The sequence below is a fragment of the Penicillium robsamsonii genome (assembly GCF_028829455.1).
Source record: "Penicillium robsamsonii strain IBT 29466 chromosome Unknown utg000003l_segment0_segment0, whole genome shotgun sequence".
Classification (NCBI taxonomy): domain Eukaryota; kingdom Fungi; phylum Ascomycota; class Eurotiomycetes; order Eurotiales; family Aspergillaceae; genus Penicillium; species Penicillium robsamsonii.
This window is the reverse complement of record NW_026643221.1, coordinates 5,849,884-5,871,675: the sequence shown is the minus strand read 5'-3', so window position 1 is coordinate 5,871,675 and position 21,792 is coordinate 5,849,884. Positions and strand designations below refer to the sequence as shown.

At 48.7% G+C, this 21,792-nt stretch overlaps 8 protein-coding genes across 8 annotated transcripts; 6 read left to right on the top strand and 2 right to left on the bottom strand.

Annotated features, from left to right (window-relative positions):
• Nucleotides 1–381: 381 nt before the first annotated feature.
• N7447_006963 (calpain-like protease PalBory) lies at nucleotides 382–3,079 on the top strand (the record flags this gene model as incomplete). The annotated part of the gene is made up of 4 exons (XM_057231225.1): nucleotides 382–417; nucleotides 470–840; nucleotides 890–1,121; nucleotides 1,175–3,079. 4 exons carry the CDS (start codon nucleotides 382–384, stop codon nucleotides 3,077–3,079), a joined length of 2,544 nt encoding a protein of 847 aa, XP_057086315.1.
• A 191-nt stretch (nucleotides 3,080–3,270) lies between these two features.
• On the top strand, nucleotides 3,271–4,666 carry N7447_006962 (uncharacterized protein; the record flags this gene model as incomplete). The annotated part of the gene is made up of 4 exons (XM_057231224.1): nucleotides 3,271–3,373; nucleotides 3,440–3,540; nucleotides 3,637–3,764; nucleotides 3,817–4,666. 4 exons carry the CDS (start codon nucleotides 3,271–3,273, stop codon nucleotides 4,664–4,666), a joined length of 1,182 nt encoding a protein of 393 aa, XP_057086314.1.
• Nucleotides 4,667–6,190: 1,524 nt separating this feature from the next.
• On the top strand, nucleotides 6,191–7,419 carry N7447_006961 (NAD-dependent epimerase/dehydratase family protein; the record flags this gene model as incomplete). The annotated part of the gene is made up of 3 exons (XM_057231223.1): nucleotides 6,191–6,233; nucleotides 6,284–6,445; nucleotides 6,503–7,419. The coding sequence occupies 3 exons, from the start codon at nucleotides 6,191–6,193 to the stop codon at nucleotides 7,417–7,419; spliced, it is 1,122 nt and encodes a 373-aa protein (XP_057086313.1).
• Nucleotides 7,420–8,633: 1,214 nt separating this feature from the next.
• Nucleotides 8,634–11,717, bottom strand: N7447_006960 (DNA topoisomerase 1; the record flags this gene model as incomplete). The annotated part of the gene is made up of 6 exons (XM_057231222.1): nucleotides 8,634–8,768; nucleotides 8,828–9,277; nucleotides 9,337–9,579; nucleotides 9,630–11,117; nucleotides 11,207–11,433; nucleotides 11,663–11,717. 6 exons carry the CDS (start codon nucleotides 11,715–11,717, stop codon nucleotides 8,634–8,636), a joined length of 2,598 nt encoding a protein of 865 aa, XP_057086312.1.
• A 577-nt stretch (nucleotides 11,718–12,294) lies between these two features.
• N7447_006959 (F1F0 ATP synthase subunit gamma) lies at nucleotides 12,295–13,434 on the top strand (the record flags this gene model as incomplete). Its single annotated transcript, XM_057231221.1, has 4 exons — nucleotides 12,295–12,350; nucleotides 12,492–13,066; nucleotides 13,119–13,287; nucleotides 13,338–13,434. 4 exons carry the CDS (start codon nucleotides 12,295–12,297, stop codon nucleotides 13,432–13,434), a joined length of 897 nt encoding a protein of 298 aa, XP_057086311.1.
• A 923-nt stretch (nucleotides 13,435–14,357) lies between these two features.
• N7447_006958 (uncharacterized protein) lies at nucleotides 14,358–15,844 on the top strand (the record flags this gene model as incomplete). The annotated part of the gene is made up of 2 exons (XM_057231220.1): nucleotides 14,358–14,516; nucleotides 14,570–15,844. The coding sequence occupies 2 exons, from the start codon at nucleotides 14,358–14,360 to the stop codon at nucleotides 15,842–15,844; spliced, it is 1,434 nt and encodes a 477-aa protein (XP_057086310.1).
• A 2,239-nt stretch (nucleotides 15,845–18,083) lies between these two features.
• On the bottom strand, nucleotides 18,084–19,583 carry N7447_006957 (F-box protein; the record flags this gene model as incomplete). Its single annotated transcript, XM_057231219.1, has 1 exon — nucleotides 18,084–19,583. One exon carries the CDS (start codon nucleotides 19,581–19,583, stop codon nucleotides 18,084–18,086), a length of 1,500 nt encoding a protein of 499 aa, XP_057086309.1.
• A 337-nt stretch (nucleotides 19,584–19,920) lies between these two features.
• Nucleotides 19,921–21,507, top strand: N7447_006956 (putative disulfide isomerase; the record flags this gene model as incomplete). The annotated part of the gene is made up of 3 exons (XM_057231218.1): nucleotides 19,921–20,067; nucleotides 20,127–20,134; nucleotides 20,208–21,507. 3 exons carry the CDS (start codon nucleotides 19,921–19,923, stop codon nucleotides 21,505–21,507), a joined length of 1,455 nt encoding a protein of 484 aa, XP_057086308.1.
• Nucleotides 21,508–21,792: the final 285 nt, after the last annotated feature.

Genomic DNA, 21,792 nt, shown 5'->3' with positions numbered 1-21,792 from the left:
ACGATGATCATACCGAAGTCATCCGAATAAAAAAAAGTGACCGAGCTCATGAGCCGGAATTCATCACCTCGGCGTTATCACCTTAAAGTGAGCCGAGGTCCACTCAGTCGGTATGAGCTTATGTCATAACGTCCATTACATCGTGTGTATTCATTTTCTCTTTCGAACATGGCCATGTATGTGGTTTCTACATAGTATTTTGATATAATAATATGTGTATAGTATTTTTAACATGGTTTATCAGATATATTAATCTCTACAAATGTAAATCCCGGAATACTCACCGGAATTAAGTACGGGGGGGCCCTCGGCTCAGCCAAATCCGGTAATTTACTTGCTGTTCGATCTGATTACCTGACTCCACGACTACCGGTCAACGCGATGTCTAGACCTGCATCCTATATATCTCAGGCATTGGTAACTGTTTTTATTTTACACTTATATCTGAAGGAAGCTAATGACTCCATAGAGCGCCGAAGAGGCGGTAGCTACAGCGACCTCCCAGAAAGCGGCATTGGAGGCGGCCATCAATGCCGCGGAATATTACATGAAAGCGCTGCGCCTGGCGCCCCCTGACGATAAAAAACAACTAGACACAAAATGCAAGGAATTGCTGTCCAAAGCTGAAAAGATCAAGGCTGCTGCTGACTGGCAGTCCGTTGCTCGTGCGGGGCCCCAGAAAGCCTTCCCTAGTTTACGGCCACCGGCATCCACGCGGAAGCTCACTACCCGTGAAGAAATCATCATCCTCGAGGGCGCCAAACTAAATGGCTATATCTTTCCACCATGGAGTCGTGCGCCGGTTCAGGATGAATTTATATATAAAGGACAGCCTTTTACGTATGTGGAAATGGCCCAACGGTGATTGATCTCTTCTAACCCGGTATAGGGATGCGCCCGATTTACACCTGTCTGAATGCCAGAGAGAGATTTTTGCAGGCTGGAAACGGCCGCATGATCTGTTACGGACAAAGAATGCGGCCAACCAGGTACATGATGAAATTGATCCAGCTATGTCAGCTTCGGGGCGGACGGATCTCGTGCAGGATGTCTTGACAGACTGTTCAGTGGTCGCGAGCCTCTGTGCCACAACATCTCGATCGGAACGAGGTTTAGGGCAGGTATGGACTAATTTCTTTCCACGTCGAGGAGTCCTCAAGGCTAAGTCGAACAGCATGCATCGCCAACTCTGTACCCATGCAACGAGGAAAAGAACCCGATACTTTCGCCTTCTGGGAAATACATATTTCGCTTCTATTTCAATGGGTCTTTTCGAAAGGTAGTGATAGATGATCGATTGCCATCGTCGAAGACTACACGCTCCCTCCACGTAATCGATCGCAATAACTCGAACTTTTTGTGGCCTGCTCTTGTGGAGAAGGCCTATCTGAAGGTCCGCGGAGGATATGATTTCCCAGGAAGTAACTCAGGGACCGATCTTTGGGTGCTTACTGGTTGGATTCCGGAACAAGTCTTTTTACATCACGACGATACTACCTCCGACGAGATTTGGGGGCGTTTATACAATGCCTTCTGGCATGGTGATGTAGTTTTGACTATCGGCACTGGGAAATTGACTGAACGGGAACAACAAGGCCTGGGGTTAGTGGGTGAGCATGATTATGCTATCCTAGACATGAAAGAAGTCCATGGTCGTCGCCAGTTTCTTTTGAAGAACCCGTGGGCTGGTGCAGAGCCCAATATACAAAGCAGTCTTACAGCTGATCTCGGCTCACTCAGCTTGAGTGATAAACCTCCCCTTTCCCCAGGGAAATTTTGGATGGACTGTGAACAAGTCCTCCAAAATTTCGAGAACCTTTACCTTAACTGGAATCCCGGTTTGTTCAAATACCGTGAGGACATACATTTCACTTGGGATTTGTCGCATGGTCGAGTTATCGCCGGCTGCTTCGTGAAGAACCCTCAATTCTCCATCTCCAGTGATTCAGGAGGAACGGTCTGGCTGCTGCTCGGGAAGCATTTCAAGACAGACCATCAACAATTCAGTTCTGCGGGATCGGAAAATGAAACAGGCTTTATCAGCATCTATATATTTAAAGCAGATGGCCGAAGAGTGTCTCTCAGTGACGGCGCGCTCCATCGCGGACCATATGTGGACTCTCCCAACACGCTTATGAGGCTGAAAATGCCCCCGAAGTCAACCTACACTGCAGTGGTCTCGGAGCAATCACTCCCATCCTCCACCCAGAATTTCACCCTCTCTGCTTTCTCAACTGCGCCTGTGGCCGTGGCACCCTCACTAGATAAATATTTATGTTTGAACAAGGCAAGTGGATCCTGGACAGCAATGACGGCGGGCGGAAATGCCGAGTCGCCTCGATACCACTCCAATCCACAATTCATTCTACGAATTTCCGAACCGACAGATGTTTCGATATTGCTCGAGACTACCGAGGCGGAGCTAGCGACTCACGTGAAAATCTTCTGGTCAAACGGGCAGCGCATATCGCGCGTGCGAAGCCGAGACATCATTGCAGATAGTGGCGATTACCGTCGTGGATGCGCGTTAGCCGAGACCAGATCCTTGGAAAAAGGCACCTACACCATTGTCTGCTCCACCTTTGCACCTGACCAGCTTGGCCGCTTCACCTTATGGATTTCATCCACGATCCCGTGTGTAGTCCAGCCCTTGGCTTCCGAGTCTGCTGGGCGACGCGCCGTCCTATCCGAAGTGGGTGTTTTGTCTCCGGGCAAGGACCGGATGCTGGCGTCGTTGCGAGTCTCTCGTTTGACACGGATCCGACTTATTGCGAGGAATAAGCGGTCCACGATCGGCTCTCGCGCTGTTGCTCCGTCTCCCGTGCTGATGACTGTGGAGCTGGGCCAGGGGCCATATAAAGAGATATTGGCCACGTCGGAGGATGGAAATTACAGCGACGCTGCGTCCGGGGTACGAGTTGATGATTTCGATGTACTACCCAGTGCTGGATCACACCATGTATGGATTGTCATTGAGCGTATTGGGGGTCCGGGAGGGCAGGTGGAGGATCATTTTGAAGTGGAAGCATTGGCAGAGGAGAGAGTGGAGATTGGAAAGTGGGTAATTGAAGACGAATGATACCCAGCACAGTTGGAAATACATATATATTACATATATCGTAATAGTTTCTACTTCATAGATCTCTACCTCGTTGAAGACCAGTAGATAAGAGGTCGATAGGATCCGCCCCCGCACACGGGCGGTGGGAATTCCGCGAGCTCCAAACGTCATTCGTTCACCATCTTCTCCTTAACACAACACCCTGAACTATGGCGAGTAACATTCCAGCTGGATTGCGATCGGCAGATATCGGGCGATTTGCCATCAGGGCAGCCCAGATTGAGAAGGCCAAACCTGTGGTTGCCTATTGGTGTGAGTCGCGAGACCCCGCGGAGAACACAACTGAACATTTGAGCTGATTGAACCCCAATTCTGTAGGCAACTTCCATATTGTAAACCAGATTATTGAAAGGGGACTTCACAATTCCGATGATGAGATCAAACTCTACACGACAAACCTTGTGGACAAGCTGGAGCAGGTGAGTCGGGCTCCCCACCTTCGTTCCTTCCTACTCGTCTATAGTCCGCACCCTGCGCCTGAGAATCTAGCAGCTGATGATATTGGCATGGAATAGTTCAAAGTAGAAAACCCAGAGAATGATACAGTGACAGACACTGTTGCGGCGAGTGCCTATGTCGAGCAATTCGGATTGGAGGTCTTTGGCCGTGCCGAGGCCGCTATGAACGCCAACAAAGTCACAAAGTGAGCTCTTCAAGTGATGCTTTGAGATATCAATGGCTAACCACCCGAAAAGGCAAACGGCAGATACTTTCCTGGCAGCGGCCACCTTCCTCGAACTTTGTTCAATCTGGGGACCCCTGGACCCAGAACTTGCTGGACGGATCAAGTTCGCCAAATTCCACGCGGTCCGAATTGTCAAGGCTTTTAAAGCCGGCGAAGATCCTAACGAGACAAATCCCGCACCAAAGCAGGAGGAAGATCTCGCCGACGACCCCGACATCCAGGCATTTGACGAGTCGGTAGCGGAGCAGACCTCTAAGCGAAGACAACCCTCTATCGAGGACATCCCAGACGAGTCTGATCGTGTTGGACGAGAGCTAGCACATGAATCGACTCTTGATGAATCACTTCATCCATCACGCACATCGTCAACACCTCGTTCTCCGCCCGAGATCCCCTCTGTTCCTCGCAACGCACCTGGTTCTCCTCCACAGCCAATGGATGTTGATGACCCCAACACAGGCGACTTGGAGCTCCCATCAACTCCAGCGACCATTGGCGGTTCGTCTTCAGTACCTAAACTTCCAGATACCCCGACTGCATTCCATTCCTTCCCTCCGCCATCCGAGGACCCATCTGTATCCGCCCCGGACCCGGCTTCTTTCTATGATGCCCCAGCTGCTAGTGCTCCTGCTCCTATCCAGCCTCCGGCTGCTCCAACATTTACTCCATCCCCTCTTGCCCACGCACCCGTGCAACCGGCTCCCTATGTCCAGTCCCAACCATCACATGATATAGACGATTCCTCGGTGCAGTTGGCGCAGAAGCATGCTCGTTGGGCAGTCTCCGCTTTGACTTTCGATGATGTTGATACTGCTATTAAGGAGCTCAGAAACTCGCTGAAGTATCTAGGCGCATCGTGATTATAGGCTTTTATGAGCTCACTTTCGCTTACTCCTGTTATTAGAGCACTATGAAGATACCTTGCTTTGGCTATTATTAAATGTATTGGCTTTGATCAGTGTAGCTTTTTCGAGTTCAACTTGGATCTGTCTCATGTTTATTTGTCGTTTCCATTCGAGCCACCGCTATGGAGTTTCTTTGCGTGCATAGTCTTATCGAAAACATAGAGCCCGATCGACACCTGCAATACTGCCAAGTCTTGTCCATTCTCCATGATCCTGTAGAACCCGATAGACTGGATAATATTGTTGACGATCTGGGTTCTAGCCATTGGTAGATCCACTTAATTGTATTGTACGGAACAAAGTCCGCAATTTGCATATGTTAGCCCTACATAGCTTCTAAAGTAGCAAGCTATTTCAGATCTATTAGCATCCACCTTCCCGCCAAGTCTGGATTAGGAGCCCGCTAAACGTATAATGTTATCTCAGAATATATGTCATCGACCACTTACACTCGCTGTACAGGCCACGAGAGATACTTGCCTATCGATATATGGACTCTAGCAGCGTGCGATAAGACTAGAAAAGCCACAGACGTGTCCTAAGATCCGGTTTTGCAAGATATCTACTAGCAAATATCTTCAACTGCGAATTCCTTTAATCTTAAGCTATGTTTTGTTCTATATGTTCATCTGCCGCCTCTTACAATATAGATAAGACTCCATACAGTTAGACGTGGGCGAGCAACCATCCCACCAATAAGCCGCGAATCTTCCGACATTTCCCTTGCTGTTCGATTGCTGCGCCCGCAAGATCGCCGTTCAAACGCCGTTCACCCATTAAGAAGTGCCCCGCCTGTGTCCCGTCGTCTTGATTGTACATAGTGTCCGAAGGCCCGTTCTCGTGAAGCGTTGATCCCAATTCCCAGGATAGTTTGTCTTGAGAAATAGTATGTGCAACCTTAATCTTAAAAGGGAGTTAAAGGTTCTTGTGATTCTGTTTAGGACCTATATACCAAATAGTTTCCATAACATGTTCAAATTCCGAGATCGACAGTGAAGAACTTAGCCGAGATATACCCAGAGAGTCAAATTAAGCACTGGAGAGGCTCATCTATGGTTCGGGTGATCGGAAACCCAGTACCATGGGACACAGATCTAGGACTCGATGTATAGGCATTCAGTATCACATACGTATATACTCCGTATATGCAATGGATACAAGTGAAATGAGTGCGATACTCACACACTAGTCCCACTAACACACACTACCCTCCCCCCGACGTCACAGATAGATGCTAATGTTTCCACTGTAACCCACTCCTAGTCAAACATCGTGGGTTAACCGGCTTGGCAGGGGAGATGCGAATCCCGAATATTAATAATGTTTTTTTATTTTAGATTTTTTTAGATTTTTCCCTTTTTTTTAATTGTCTAATAATATTCTTTGATTCTTTTGCTGTTTTTCGTTTTAGTCCGACCCCCTCCTTTCTCCCCCTTTCTCCTGAACCTGCGGGGAGACCTTTTTTCTTTCACATCCAAAATGGCTGACGCCAAACCCGCCGTTCTAATCGTCGGTGGCCTCGGTATGTCTTCTTTGTCTCAATATACTTAGTCTCCAACTAACATTCGCCAGGCTTCATCGGTCGACACCTCGCCCTATACCTCCACGAGAACGATCTAGCCTCAGAAGTCCGCTTAGTAGACAAAGTCCTCCCACAATTGGCCTGGCTAGCTCCCGAATTCGAAGAAGCATGTTCCAAGGACAAATTCGTCCAGGCTGATGCCAGCCGTGAACGTAAGTACCCAGACTATTGGAATTCCCCAAACAAATTCTCACTAACCCGATTCCCAGAACACTTCCCACGCATCTTCGACAGAGCCAACGGCAAACAATTCGACTATGTAATCAACTGCGGCGGCGAGACACGCCACTCCCAACCCGACGACGTCTACGAAGTGCGCAGCTACGCCCTCACCCTCGCCCTCGGTAAAGAAATCGCCCGACGCGGTATCCCCGCCTTCATCGAGACTTCCACAGCGCACGTCTACAAGGGCGGCTCAACGCCGCGCAAGGAAACAGACAAACTCGCCCCGTGGCATAAACTCGCCGCGTGGAAACTAAAGGCCGCGGATGAACTACGCAAAATCCCAAATCTGCAGTACTGCGCCCTCCGCCTGCCCCACGTCTACGGAGCCTATGACCCCGGCTACTTCGCTACGGGTATTTGTCTTTCTGCTGTGCATGTCGATCTCAAGCAGGATTTGGTTTTCTTGCACACAAAGGATCTGAAAATTAATACCCTTCATGTGAAGGATGCTGCTAGCGCGTTGTTTGAGGCTGCCAAGTGGCGCGCTGCGAAGGGGTTCATCGATCCCAAGGATGGTGTTGTTGCTTTTAATGTTGTTGATCATAATGACACGAAACAGGAACATGTTGCCAAGGCTTTGACGGAGGTGTTTGGTCTTAAGGTTTCGTTTATTGGGTCCCTTGCTTCGCAGCTTGCGAAGCTGAACCTTGACGATGTCGTCGATGATATGAATGAGGTCGGGTTGCAGACTTGGGCTGAGCTCATTGAGAGGGCTAATATCACCCGCCCTGGACCGATCAGTCCGTTCTTGGAGCGTGATACTCTCAAGGATGATGATATGTCCCTTGACGGGTCGAAGTTCGAGACTGAGGTTGGCTGGAAGCCAATGTACCCGAATTTCGGGGCTGATAGTATCCGCGAAATTGTGGACAGCTATAAGCGCATGGGCTGGTGGCCATGAGAGAGGTTTACTTGTTTTTTGGGGGGGGTTCGTCTTTTTTTTTTTTTCTGTTTTTTTTTCTTTGAAGATATCCCGTCTGTCGGTTATTTTACCCGTTTCTATCTTTCTATTTTCTTTTCTATGATTCATTAACGGTCTCTCTTACCCGATGAAGAATATCGGTCATCGCATTATGTCTCAAAAGGATGCATTGAATCCCCTACGACACGACCATCTCTACGCTCTCCTGCATCTCCTCATCTCTCCAACCACCTCTGAAGCTATCTATCCAGACAGACCTGTCTAGCATCGCTAGGTGTGAGTTAAGCCTTGTACTGTAATTGATAATCGCTGTTTTTACGGGGAGGATTCTCTTGTTTCCTGCATGTTTCTATTCCACTTTCTTCCCTCGTTTACCTTTTGCATGGCCCTGCATTGGCAGCATATTCAGCCTTTCGCCGACTACTTTGATATTCTATTTCGATCTCAAACCAACGTTCTCTTACGTAACTTTGATCTGTAACTATGTGGTTAGACATTGTGTACGGGGACTGGACATATAGCGCTAGTCCCATTCTTGTGCATTATGCATAGACCCTGCAGATATGTTATGCAGCAGGACATACCCACAACCTACGGCCAAGAGCTAGCTATACAGACCTACATGTCACCACGCAACAGGTACTACATTGGACTGCGAGGGGGAGATAATGACTTATGCTAGATTTGAATAGCAACGATGGAATGAATTATGCAAGACTTCTAGCCCCATGACCGAAATGACAAAGAGCAGCGGAACAGAAACTGTGCAAGGTGTCCGACTGCCATGCATGAGTGTATGCATTTAACAAAGTCCCCCAGTCAACCGAATCGATGGGTCTTTTGTGATGTGTGTTTTTGTGGTTTTTCTTTTTTCTCCCCTCGTGTATACTTGCGTATACCGATCATATCGTCCCCACTACCACCGCTAATGCAGGCCCACACTCTGAGCCAAGCCCCCTATAACGAAAACCATGAAAATGTCGACCGCGACGTTGAGTCTTTCTCAAGCATGCGAATGCAATGAGGGGTCCGAATGGATCAATAGCTAGATTGGAAAGAATCGTCTAACAAACAAAGGAAAATCATCTCGTCTTGTAAGCCAGACTTGAGTGGAACCGAAAATATTGTACGAAGAAAGTAATGTGCGCGAAAGACAGGATCCCACCCGAGTAAGGAAGGCAATGGGTGGTAGATTAGAATTCCCAATCCTCCTCAACGGACTTGATGGCCCACTCAAACTTTTCACGCAGCGCCTTGGAGAAGAACTTTTCGATAGGGACGTCAAACTTCTTGCTGAAGACGACAGTGAGGCGAGGATCAATGTAGTTCTAAGGAGTATGATTAGCTGGTGAGACTGTAAGGGAGACCATCCCCCAAAAAAACTCACAATCTTCGAGGTACCTAGGGCAACCTCCTTGTTGTCTTCCTTGTCCTGAGCCTGTACGGACATGGTTTCAACCCGCTGGTCGATCTTGGCGATGGAACCCTCGAGCTTTTCAACCGTGGCGCCCTTGGCCTCGACCTCAACCTTGCCGGTTTTGTTCTCCTTCTTGAACTTCTTTTCCATCTCTTTCACGACCTGTAGACGCTCCTCAAGCTCGGAAGCCTTCATTTCCTTCTCGCCATCAGCAACGCGCTTTTCGTTGTCCTTCTCGAACTTCTTGGTGATTTTGGTTCTCTGCTCCTCAATCAAAAAGGTTTGGTGTTCTTGGATCCATTCTTGGTCGAGATCCTCATCGATTTCAAAGAACGTTGCGCCCTTCTTCTTCTTCAGAGTGGGATCCAAGTCAAGCATTTGCTGCTTCAGCCGCCACTTCTGGTATCGAAGGCCCTTGATCTGTATACATATATTAGCACTGTGCCTCTCCTTATGAGGGTGGAATAGAGAAAACTCACCCGTTCGGTCATCTTTTCCATCGCATTGGCATGGCCAGCAGTGACGGTGCGCTTGTGGTTACACAAGATGGCAACCTTACGGTTGGCATCGTTGTACGCTTTCACCTTTTCGGCGATGGTACCGCCCGTAGCATTCATCTCGTTGAGAACACAACCCATGGTATAAGACGCGTTGTAAGTACGGAAAACCTTGGCGGTTAAACCTGGCATGTAGTTGGCAAGGTGCTTATTGAGAGCAGAAGTCTTTTATTTGTCAGTAGCATTCATGGGTGCAGGAGGGAGGGAGAACATACCGTAAGGCGGTCGAAAATTTCATCACCATTCTTCTTGGGTGCCTTTTTGAAGATTTTCAGGTTTTTGAAGACTTGCGGATCAACCTGCACTTCATCGTAGAACCGAATACTATCCTTACCCAGGAAATCGAAGACAACAGTGTTCGGGGGCTTCAGCGTAACATTCTCGTACTTCAGAGAACAGCAACCGACGGTTTCGGCCTCGTCTTCGCCTTTTTCGTTTCCAGCACGGAGGGCGAACTGATCAATAAGATAGACTGCCGTGGCCTTCTGCCGTTCCACCATCATATCATGTTTGAGGTTCTTTTGATAATCCTTGCGGATTTTCTCGATGTGCTTCTTGAGTTCACGGGCTTTCTCGAATTTCTTGAAATCGCTTTGTCCCTTGACATCGGAATTGGCGGCTAACATGACGTACTTGTAGTTGCCATTGATATTTTCCTGCCACATGGCAAGCCAGGTGCCTTCCTGGTCGTGCTTCACCTCCTTCCACTTGTGGCCGGGAGGTGGCGGCGGGACCTTCGCCTCTTTGCCGATATTGATGGTGATTTGCTCAGGTTGCACGCGCGTCTTGACACGACCAGTCTTCGGGTGCTCGCCGCGGCCACGGAATAGAGAAGGCGGTTCCACGCGGAAGTTGCCCACCTTCTGCTTGCGACCATCCCAAATACAGAACTGGTACGGAGCTTCTTGCTCATCCTTCAAAGCTTTAGCAGCCTTCTTCTCTGCTGGTGGCAGATGTCTCTTTTCTTCACGCTGAGCTTCGTAGAATTCGAAGATGGGCTTGAAGTCGCATTTGGCAAACTCCTTGATGTCTATCTTGTTGCCATTGGGGTCTTTCGCTCCGCCGCTCTTCTTGATGACTTCCTTGAAGTCGGCAAAGAAATTCTTCTGGAACACAGGGTTTTCCACGTTGTGAGTTGAGTTGAGCATGGTGCCGAAGAAGCCAGCAACCTCTTCGGCTTCAGGTTCAAGAGTGACCGGAACACCATCATATTTCATCTTGACATTCTTAGGCAGCGGTTCGTATTCGGGAGGGAACACCACGCCGTTGTGCTCCAGAGTTGTCCACTTGATCGTTCCATCGCCCTTGGTATGGTCTTCCCACCAGCGATATTCATCCTCCTCCTCCTTTTCTTCGGCGTCCTGGCTTTCTGCCTTCACGGTGGTCTTAGCTTTGCCCTTCTTGGGGGCAGCCTTGGTGGCCGGCTCTTTCTTGACGCCGTTTGTCTGTTTCTTGGTCACTGCAGGCTTAGCCTCCTTCTTCGCTGCGGCAGGTTTGCGCGGAGGTTTGACCTCCTTCTCTGCCATTTCTTCAATTTTTTTCTTTTGTGCGGCAAGCTTCCGTTCAATAGGTACGTCGGAGTCAGACTCATCACCGATGGAGGTTTCAGCGGCCTTGGGAAGCTTGCGGCCGTTGCGCCCCAAAGGCACATCGTCATCTGTTTCGGGATCTTCGTGTTTCACCGATGTACGCCGGCGTTTGCTCTGTCGAATGGTCAGACGCTTCAGCCGAAAGCGACGGTATGGCCGCACTGGGAATAACAAAGGTCATCCCACGATGGGGGTAGGCGTACCAAAGGTTCATCTTCTTCGCTGCTTTCTGCTTCTGCGTAGGACTTCTTTTCGCCCACACTAGTCCGAGACTTGCGCTTACTGGCACCCAGCGCATCGTCTGCATCCTCCATCTTCACATCTTTGTCTTCCACAGGACCGAATCGGATGGATATTCCCGGTTCAACATGGCCATTCGTGGCAGGGCTAGGATCCGCTATTTTGACGGCCTCGGGAGACTTTGGCGAAACTAGAAGTGCAGAAAACAATAGGTTAGAATGTGGTTCGAGTTATGTTGGAAGTGTGAAGGAAGTGACGTCAAAGTGCGAGATGCACTCGAGCACTGATCTATAAGAAAAGTACAATCGTGTAGAGCGTAGAGGAGATATAGTATTGAGAATATAAAGGGCAAGGAAACCCAAGATTCGCGACAAATTGTAGAGGTGCATAATCACAACCGAATCACCCGAGGAACGTACCTTTACTACGTCCATTGACGCGCATGAGGGGTGCGTCGTCCTCCGAGGAGCTCATAATGGTAGTCCTTGGACTAGCAACAGGTAGTCGAGGGTAAAATGAGAGTGATCGATGTTTTGGTAAGGGGAGGCGTCCTCGTGCGCCTGGTCGGGCAAATCGAGCCGCCTGGGAGAAGGAGGAAAGTAAGGAAATTCTGACCAATGAAGAGCAAGAATAAGATTAATAGATATGCTGCATCAATGATACATGCATAGAGGGGATGTTGCGGGTGAATTCGGAGGAATAGAGTCGAGAGGAGAGAAAAGACGTGAGGAAAGAGAGAGAAAGGTTGGGGGACTTGGGAATGGAGGAATGGAATGGGAAAAGAGGCCTTGAGGCACTACAGGGAGGTGCCTGAGGCGCCAAGTTGATGTTATGTAAATACTTGATGCCTAAGGCATCACTGCGGTGGAAGTCGGAATGGCGCACCGTAGATGCTTGCCCCTTCTGGTTTAGCGGCAGCACGGAGACAGAACCTCCCTGGTTCTCAACTTCCTTCCCGACCAGCGAGGCATCCCCGTCTAACCTTCGTCACACCCCTCCTCTCCGCAGTCACTAACTGCTCGTTCCCTTTTCTCTTTAAATCTCTCGCATAATGTTCTCCCGTGCCGTCCGCCCGGCCCTGCGGGCTGGTGGTGCCGCCGTCGCTCGGTAAGTCTTCATCCGATACCTCGTGCCAAAAGTCCTTCCACCCGACGTACTCCGACGCAACCACCTCGACACCATTGAAGCTGGAAGATATGTTGGACGTCAGAGGAGGTGAAATCGACAATTACTGACTGCGAAATCAAGCCCTGCCCCCGCCAATGCCGCCACTTTCGCGACTCTGCGTGAGATTGAGGGTCGTCTCAAGTCCATCAAGAACATCGAGAAGATCACCAACACCATGAAGGTTGTTGCGTCCACTCGTCTCACCCGTGCCCAGAGGGCCATGGACGAATCCCGCGTCTACGGTAAAACCTCCAACACCGTTTTCGAGCAGGCCGAGACCAAGCCTCTGGAGGACAAGAAGACTCTTCTGGTTGTTGCCAGCTCCGACAAGGGTCTTTGCGGTGGTATCCACTCCGGTCTGAGCAAGGCTACCCGCCGTATCTTGGCCGAAAACCCCAACGCCGACATTGCCATTCTCGGTGAGAAGGCCAAGGCTCAGCTGTCCCGTGCCGCCCCCGAGAAGATCGTTCTGAGCTTCGCCAACGTCTGCAAGGACATTCCCACCTTCGCCGATGCCCAGGCCATTGCCGACCAGATCGCTCTTCTGCCCGAGGATTACGCCAGCGTTCGCATCATCTACAACTCTTTCGTCAACGCTACCAGCTACGAGGCTGTCTCCCTCGAGGCCTACTCCGAGGAGGCTATCACCCAGTCCGGTGAGAATTGATTGCATGCTGTTCATTGATTTCCAACTAACATCCAATGTAGCCAACATCTCCTCTTACGAGGTCGACGATGAGGTTCTGGGCAGCCTCCGCGAGTACTCTCTTGCCAACAACCTCTTCTGGGCTATGGCTGAGGGCCACGCCTGTGAGATCTCTGCTCGTCGCAACGCCATGGAGAACGCCTCCAAGAACGCTGGAGAGATGATCAACAAGTATGTTTTACCTGTAATGTCTTTAAGAGTCGACTCTAACAGCCCCCCAGGTTCCAGATCTTGTACAACCGTCAGCGCCAGGCCACCATTACCAGCGAGCTGGTTGAGATTATTACCGGTGCCACTGCCAGTGCGGATATGTCTTGATTTGATTCTACAGGACGAAGTCACCTTAGTGTAGACTTGTTCATATTTAGATCGAACTTCAGCTTGTGTAAAACCAGAGTGAATCCATTTCAATTCCTTATGTATAGTCTTTGCCCTTATGTACAGCCCTAACTTAGGCCAACAAAAAGTGCTACTAGGATCCTGATAATTTCTAGCCTCTACCCAATGGGGATATGATCACACTATCCTTGTGTATAGCCCTAACCCTGGAGACTACCCATTTGGGTAACATTGAACTTCTTTGTTTGAGATGTTCTTTGTTTGATATAAAATGTGATGGTACTATGCCATTTATGGATTCTCATACCATGCCGTTTATAGCTTCTCACCAATGGGATCTGATCCCCTGATCAATAGGATTCGGTTTACAATAGCGTTGTCTATTCAAGGCACCTCTCGTCCTCGCTATACTTATACCCTTCTCTTCTTGCCCTGCTTCCTCTTTCCTTTCCTTCCCTTGTACATCTATTTCTTGCTGCTGTTCTTCAATCTCATGCTGATCATTCTTTCTGCTGGTCTTTGTTCTTTATTCCACTCTTGTTCACCTCCAGAGCCATACTCTTGTTTTTTCTATTTCCCATACTCTTCTCTATTACCTCGTTTATTTCTTCTTGTCTCGGGCCTCTACATTGGCCCTTATTTCTAATTTGATTTCTTACGTTTGTGCGGTGAGTTTTGATATAGTCATCTTCATCCCAACAATCCTCTGGGACTGTTTCCACCTTCCTCACCTGATATGTTCTGATTGCCCACATTCCTTCATATTTATCTCACATTACTCTCTTTACATCTCTCTCGTTCTACCTGGCTGTTGAAATAACTTCAACGAATATTTATCTTCAAGCCTACACACATATAACAAAATACTGACATTCGATATCAAGACTTGTATGACGGCAAACATGTCGACCATCGGTGTGACCATTGATGCATACGCGATCCTGGGAGTCGAGCGAAATGCCCGAATCCAGGACATCAACCTTGCCTACAAGCGGCTCGCCTTGAAGCTTCACCCAGACAAGGCTGGAAACACCGTTGCGACTGTTGAACGATTCAGAAAAGTATACTCATAACCTCAAGTCGCTGAAAATCGCTGACAAGTCATTGCAAAAAGATTCAAGATGCTGTTGAACTTCTCCGTGACAAAGACCGTAGGTACTTACTTGACGAGGCCCTGAAAAGCAAGACCAAAAGACACCTAGATCCCGAGGATGACATACCACCTTGGTCCTACAGGGGCAATCACTATCGGTCGTCAAAACGAGAACGCCACGGATATGATTTCGACTACTGGCCGGGCCAATTTACCGAGTCACCATATGAATACAAGTCAATGAATCAACGCCAGTACAGCCCCAGCTACTACTACAGTTATGGAACAAGTGTACACATGGACCCAAATTCGGCCGAATCCAAGGCAAAACTTGCACAATTCCAGGAAGAGAATACCAAATGGGAGAACGAATGGGCTGGCATTGATCCAGAAGTGCAGAAGGCACGGGCAGAGCGTCGCAAGGCAAACATGCAGGCTCGAATGAAGCGTGATCCAGGAGATATTGTGGTAGAGCAAGATCATAATGTCGAAGGAGTCTTGGACGACCTTGACTTTGGCCATCAGTTCAATCATTTCGCGGATGTCCTGCCCGAAGAGGATATCAAGACCTGCAACCCTGCAGACACATTCGATGCATTTGCCTACGAATACGCCAAGGCGTCCGGCTCCTCTCCAAATTACTCTGACTCTCCAACTTCCTATGGTAGTACTTCAAGTCCTAAGTCTGCTGCGAGCAACGATTCATCCGTCGACTTCTCAACAAGTTGCTACTCTACCAACCACACTCATTCACCAGACGGGCACTGGAATTGTAGGTCCACTGCTGATGATTCAAATGTCAACTTTCCCACCTACACTCATTCAGCTGACGAGCACTCGTCTATCAACGCCACCGCCGATGATTCTGAATCTACCACTAACAGTTCCACGTCTGATGCTGACAAATTGATCAACTCCTACTTGGTGGGCCATGATTCATTGCGCCCTCTAGTCTCATTTCTCAAACAGAAGCTTGCCGACCCCCATGGACGATATACCATTGATGACCTCGGTGGTGAGCTTAACGGCCTTATGTTGGAGACCTATTGTGGCTGGTTGGAAAATGTTCGTCTTTCAGTCCCTACGGCATCGCCTATGAAAGTTCGGAATGATCCCAAGGTTTGCTCCCACCTCGGATACTGGTACAAGGAGTTCTGCCGTCCCGTTTGCAAAGTTTGCAACATGTGGTTGCCTACATACATCCTCACCTGTCCTGGTTGCGGTATGATGGCTTGCGTCCGATGTAAATTCTCAGGTCATGTCCCTCACCTCGGATCTGGTTTGCAGGAGCAGTGACTGATCCCATGTTGGATCACATGTGTTTTCTGTTCTTCGTTTGTCCCTCTTCTCTCATGTTTGTTCGATCTGGATTCCTTTTCGGTTTGGTTTCTTCGCTGTGGTTTCGGAAAGGGGGAAGGATATCTCGGGAGTTGTGAGAGGAAAACCCTTTCGGTCTTATCATCTTGTTGGAAAAGAGAAAAAAAAACATCACTGTCAATATCATGGTGGACTTTTTACCCTATTTTATTGAACGTATTGAACCTTGGCCAAGATATCACGATACATTCCTCTTCGGATATATATCTGATGTGTTTGTACATTCGCTTCCGGTTCTGTTTGAAGTCACTTCTAAGTAAACTTGACTTCTAACTGTACTCTTGCACCTCTTACGAGCTAAATCTTCTGTCTTTCCATTCATCCCAAGGGCAGTTAAGCGAGGGCTTTCACGCTCAATTTCCTTGTCACAATTTGGCCATTGTCATTAGGCCCACAAGCAGTGGGGTTAGAAGCCATGATAATATGTAGTGACAGGAGGGAATCTCGAATTGAGAGATGAGAGATGAAAAGTACATATAATGAGGTGAGCAAGAAAGACCGTGGAAACAGACCCGATCAGATGAGGCAAGCCCAAAGCGACGAATTTCGTATATTTGACCGAAAGGAATAGGAAATACATACTTACCATCGCAATATATCCTTCAACAGAACCCTATCTGCTTAGATGTGAGTGACATTATCCTCTTACCACTCACAAATTCAGATCCAAGACCCCGATCATGACCTGTGATATCGATGTAGTCGAGCTTAGTCTTCACAGGAAGTGCAATTGAGCCATGTCATGACTGGGTGTGGATCCTGGAGAATTGCAAGCACGAGTGTGTGGCCTTGAGCTTTTCAATCATAAAGCTAGCTATGGATATGCTGAGCTAAACAACAAGACATTATAAGTCACAGCAGACTACGATTGTTCTGAAACTAGGAAATCTTAGAGTGGAAGATCGTTGCGGGTGGTGTCTTTTTCGGGTTGTGCAGCCGTTGACTTCTACGACGAGAAGAAGTGCTGCTCACAACTACGATAACTCCTAATTAAGTGACGGAGACCACTAACTGTATACCTCTAAGGCTAGTAACTTGTAAGACAGATCGTGGTCCTAATAGCTTCCCAAACTCTAAGCTTCGATTCGTTACACGTTCTTCCTCCTAGAAGTTATGTATTTCTAAGTTTGTTATTATAGTCTGTATGTGAGAAGGCATTAAAGGTTTAATCGCCGGTAATTTGACCACTGGGCTATATCTAATACATAGATGATTTGTCCGCGACATTTGCTTGCCGGCGCCAGACATCCTTTTTAGTGCTCTAGCTAGAAATGGGCAATAAAACATTCCACCACAGACGAGAGTAGTCCAGATAGCAACAAAAGGGTACACATAAGACTCTAGGGGTTTATTATCGTTGCCCCATTTCAGGTATACGTCGCAAAGCCGGCAAAAACCAAAACGCCAACTTGCAGATCTAGGTTAAAAGTGATTGCGTAGAAGACATAGTTCGACTATTTCTTAATTCCAATATCAAGGGAGAGATTCGGAGCAAATATAGATATATCGGGCGACTTAGGGGCTTACTTAGTGTTAGGCTTCTTCACTATTTTCGTTCTCCACAGCGCTACAGATTTATCTTCCCATAGTGAGATGCGGTTCTTAGGTAGTTCTTTTCGCCATAGGGCCTTACCTTTATCTCGTTCAAGATATTGCTAAAATGTGTATATACCGGCTGTGTCTCGCAGATCGCTGAAATCATGATCCACCCCTTTTACACCTCTTCATACGGTATATTGTAAATCATCAATCCATCCCGAGACAAAATTAAATTAGCCTAACGAAGGATCTATGACTCTTCATGCACTTTTTTCTCACTTTTCTCACTTACTCTCACCTTTACTTCATTTTTACTTCAAAATTGTTTCGTTGACAAAAGTATATGTCTTCCACTACATAACCCGTGGCAGAAATTCTGGCGGCACTGCGCTCAGTTCTGCAATAAATAGGGGAAGGTAATTGTGTAAATGACCGCTTCCTGTACTGACGGATTAGCCTAGAGGTAAACAGCGGCTGAGTACGCTTGCTATTTAACCGGCGAAAAGTGAGAGGTGTATAATAAATAGAATGAGAGATTGATATAGGCATCGGGAAGGCAGAGGTGAATCGAAGTAAGCTTAATAGAAATGAAATCTTGCATGGCACAAGTCTCTTCAATTCATCTATCAAATCGGTAAATCACTAGTTCTCGATTGCAATTCTCGCCCACCAAATATTTCTCACAACCAGCAAGCCTCCCCCTGCCCACAAAATCCCAATTCTCACAAGTGACACTCGAGCGAGGCGTCTGGATAGTCAAACGAACAACCTGATCCTGGACCCACGTCCAAGGATCGAAATGAAGACAAAAGCCAAGATCAGGCTCAAGTACAGTCACCTGAGCAATAACACCATACCAAGGGTCCATCATGATGAACCCATCGGACCTCATAGTTTCTGCCTGCATGCTGCAGTTCCCACGATAAGGTGGTAGAATCCCCTCAAAATCCCGGCGCCAATGAGGCCCATTTCCTACTATAGGAATGCTTGTAGTGATAGGCTGAGGAAATCCGAACGGCTCGGGTGGTTGGTCTTCCGGACGGATGCAAACGTTTTCCGTAATCTCGACTGCCCGGGCATCATCCGTAATATCCAATCGTTGAATGCTTGGACAGCCTCGTTGTCGAATGTCGAAGAACTCCAGGTCTCGGAATCCAAATCGTGCCACGATCGATGGGGTGTCATCAGGTGAGTCGTCTTTCAGTCGTCCGGTGGGATCCAATGAAGGTCGGTATGATGATTTTTTCGATATGTCCCAGACAGACAAAGACTCAATGGGGGCATCCTCATCGGATGTATATAAGCTGCGGTTTGGCTGCCATATATAAATCACATAGTGGGTATTGCTATGCGAGGAGAAGAACCGATCTCGCTCGCTCAGCGGATGGCCCAAAAACATAATTTTCCATTCATTGCGTGGGACAATATTCCACCCTTGCTTTTCATTCCCCATCACATCAAAGGAGGATGCGAAGTGACGATGCACGCCGTCGCTATCATTCAACCAGTGAAAGGCTTTCGGCTCAGCCCACTCAACGACGAGCAACCTCTTCTGCAGACGCACTCGACGAATCACCTTGCCACGGATAATAAAGGGTACCATGAACTGCCGGTCCGTTTCCAAATCTAGGAGCACGAGGAACTGATGATCGGCGCTGGGGTAGACCAGTAGGCCATCTTCGAAAGTCCATAAAGCCTCAGCAAATTGACGGTCGATAAAGCGCCTCACATGACTGGCGTGTGACTCCCATGGCTGTACCTGGTACCATTCACGGTCTCCAGCGCTGCCAAAGTCATCGCAGAGGCGGTACTTCTGGATAGAGCGGGGCTTGCCTCGTTCTAGGTGATCATATCGTGAAGCGACCTGGTCGAAAAGATGATGACCTTGGTGTTGGTTATCAAGGGATGAATTTTTGCAGAGGCTTCTGACTTCTTTTGTCCATGGGTAATGTTTCTTTAAGAGTGGGAGTAGGATGGCTGGGTTGCTAAAGGCTTCGTTCCAGGCACGTGAGACGCGGCGACAGCGGACTAGTTCCTTTGGCCGTAAATAGCCTAAGATCATCCAGAAGAGTTCGCGAGGTAGAAAGGCCACGTCATGGCTCTCCTTTGATATGGCCATTGCTAGGTTGTGTTTATCGAAGATGAAAAGGACGGAGGCTTTGGAGATATACTCCGTACCAGTCCACAGGATGTTTAAGTAATTCCTTTAATACTTTCAAGCGTTGGATACTTTAACACATTTTATTATACTAATCCACGTATAATATGCATATTGAGGTATTTAGATAATAGTACATTCACTGCTAGTTAGTTAGTACTTGGGACAGTATAGACCGCCAAGAGCTTCAGGACACCTTGCGTAAATCGGACCATTTGTCTTTTCTGGTTCTTTGTTTGTTCTTGGCTACTTCGCTGAATCTCACTTCTGCTTTGAAACTACCCGTAGACAATTCGCCATGCTGCACAGCGCCAGTCTTTTGCTTGTCTCGCTCCTTGCGGCACTACCTGTTAACGCCGATGGACTATACACCAAGAATTCGCCGGTGATCCAGTTGAATCCCAAAACCTACAAATCGCTTATTGCGAATTCGAATCATACATCGGTAAGTGCCCATCGTCTTCCTAAATACGCGCAATCGGCTAATGGTTGGCTACTCCATAGATCGTCGAGTAAGCTGTCCCGCACTATAGCTATCTAGCTCTCTGCCTCTCCCCTCCGACCTTCACTCACATTTTCACTTAGATTCTACGCGCCCTGGTGCGGCCACTGCAAGAACCTCAAGCCTGCCTTTGAAAAAGCCGCGAAAAACCTCGACGGACTCGCGAAAGTCGCCGCAATCAACTGCGACGATGACGAAAACAAGCCCTTCTGCGGACAGATGGGTGTCCAGGGCTTCCCGACCCTGAAGATCGTGACCCCTTCCAAAAAGCCCGGAAAGCCCCGTGTCGAGGACTACCAAGGCGCCCGCACCGCCAAAGGTATCGTCGACGCAGTCGTCGACCACATCCCCAACCACGTGAAGCGCGCAACAGACAAGGACCTGGACAAATGGCTCGGAAAAAACGAGGACCGGCCCAAGGCCATTCTCTTCACAGAGAAGGGCACAACAGGCGCGCTGATCCGCGCCCTGGCAATCGACTTCCTCGGCGCAATTGACATCGCCCAGGTACGGAACAAGGAATCCGCCACCGTGAACAAGTACGGCATCACCGAGTTCCCGACGCTCGTCCTCATCCCCAGCACTGACGCAGAGCACAAAATCTACACCGGCGAGCTGAAAAAGAAGCCAATCATCGAGTTCCTGAGCCAAGCGGCGACACCAAACCCAGACGCGTCGTCCCGTTCCGCCTCCGACAAGCCCAAGCCGAAACCAAAGTCAAAGTCCAAGTCCGCTTCCAAGCCTACCTCCGTCGCCGACGACGCAGAAGACCTCAAACCCACTGCATCCCAGGACCAGGACACAACAGAACCCTCTGTCAAGCCCGCTCAGGTCCCCATCTCCGTACCCCCAATTCCAACCCTCTCCACCCCCGAATCCCTCGAAGCAGCCTGTCTCGCACCAAAGTCAGGCACTTGTGTGCTAGTCATCCTCCCCGAGACGAGCGAGCCCGACGCCGCGCTCCCAGCGTCTGCTACCGAGGCGCTCGCGAACGTCGCGGAGATCGGCCACAAGCACGCCCAGCGTGGAACGCATCTCTTCCCGCTGTATGCTGTCCCTGCTGTCAACACTGGGTCCAAGACTCTGCGTGAGGCATTAGCCTTGGCTGATGGCCAGACTGTTGAGATTATCGCGTTGAATGCGCGTCGTGGCTGGTGGCGTCGGTTCAGCGGTGCCGATGGAGACTTTGGGGCTGTTGCGGTCGAGTCTTGGGTTGATGGGATTCGGTTGGGTGAAGGTGCTAAGGAGAAGTTGCCTGAGGGTATTGTTGGTGTTGAGGCTGAGGCTGAACCCGAGGCTGAGGTTAAGACTGAGGCGGAAGCTAAGGTTGAACCTGAAGCTGAGACGGTTGAGACAGAGGCCGTGGAGCATGATGAGCTGTGATCAGTTCATGATCCCTGGATGAGGTCGGTGCTAGTGTGTTGACCTCTATCCAGTATTCGTTTTTGTTTAGTTTTGAGAGCGAATCGCATAAGCTTATGTAGGCAATGCATCAAGCCGTTAGGACATATTTCATCATCTCTACGGAACAATCAAATGTAGGTATGATAAACACATGATTCATATGTATGTACAAGAGACGAATATCCTGTGGAAAGATGAACCTTGAATACAGACGAATACTAGACACAAGCAAGTCTTTTTAGACCCAAGAAACCGAACACCGTA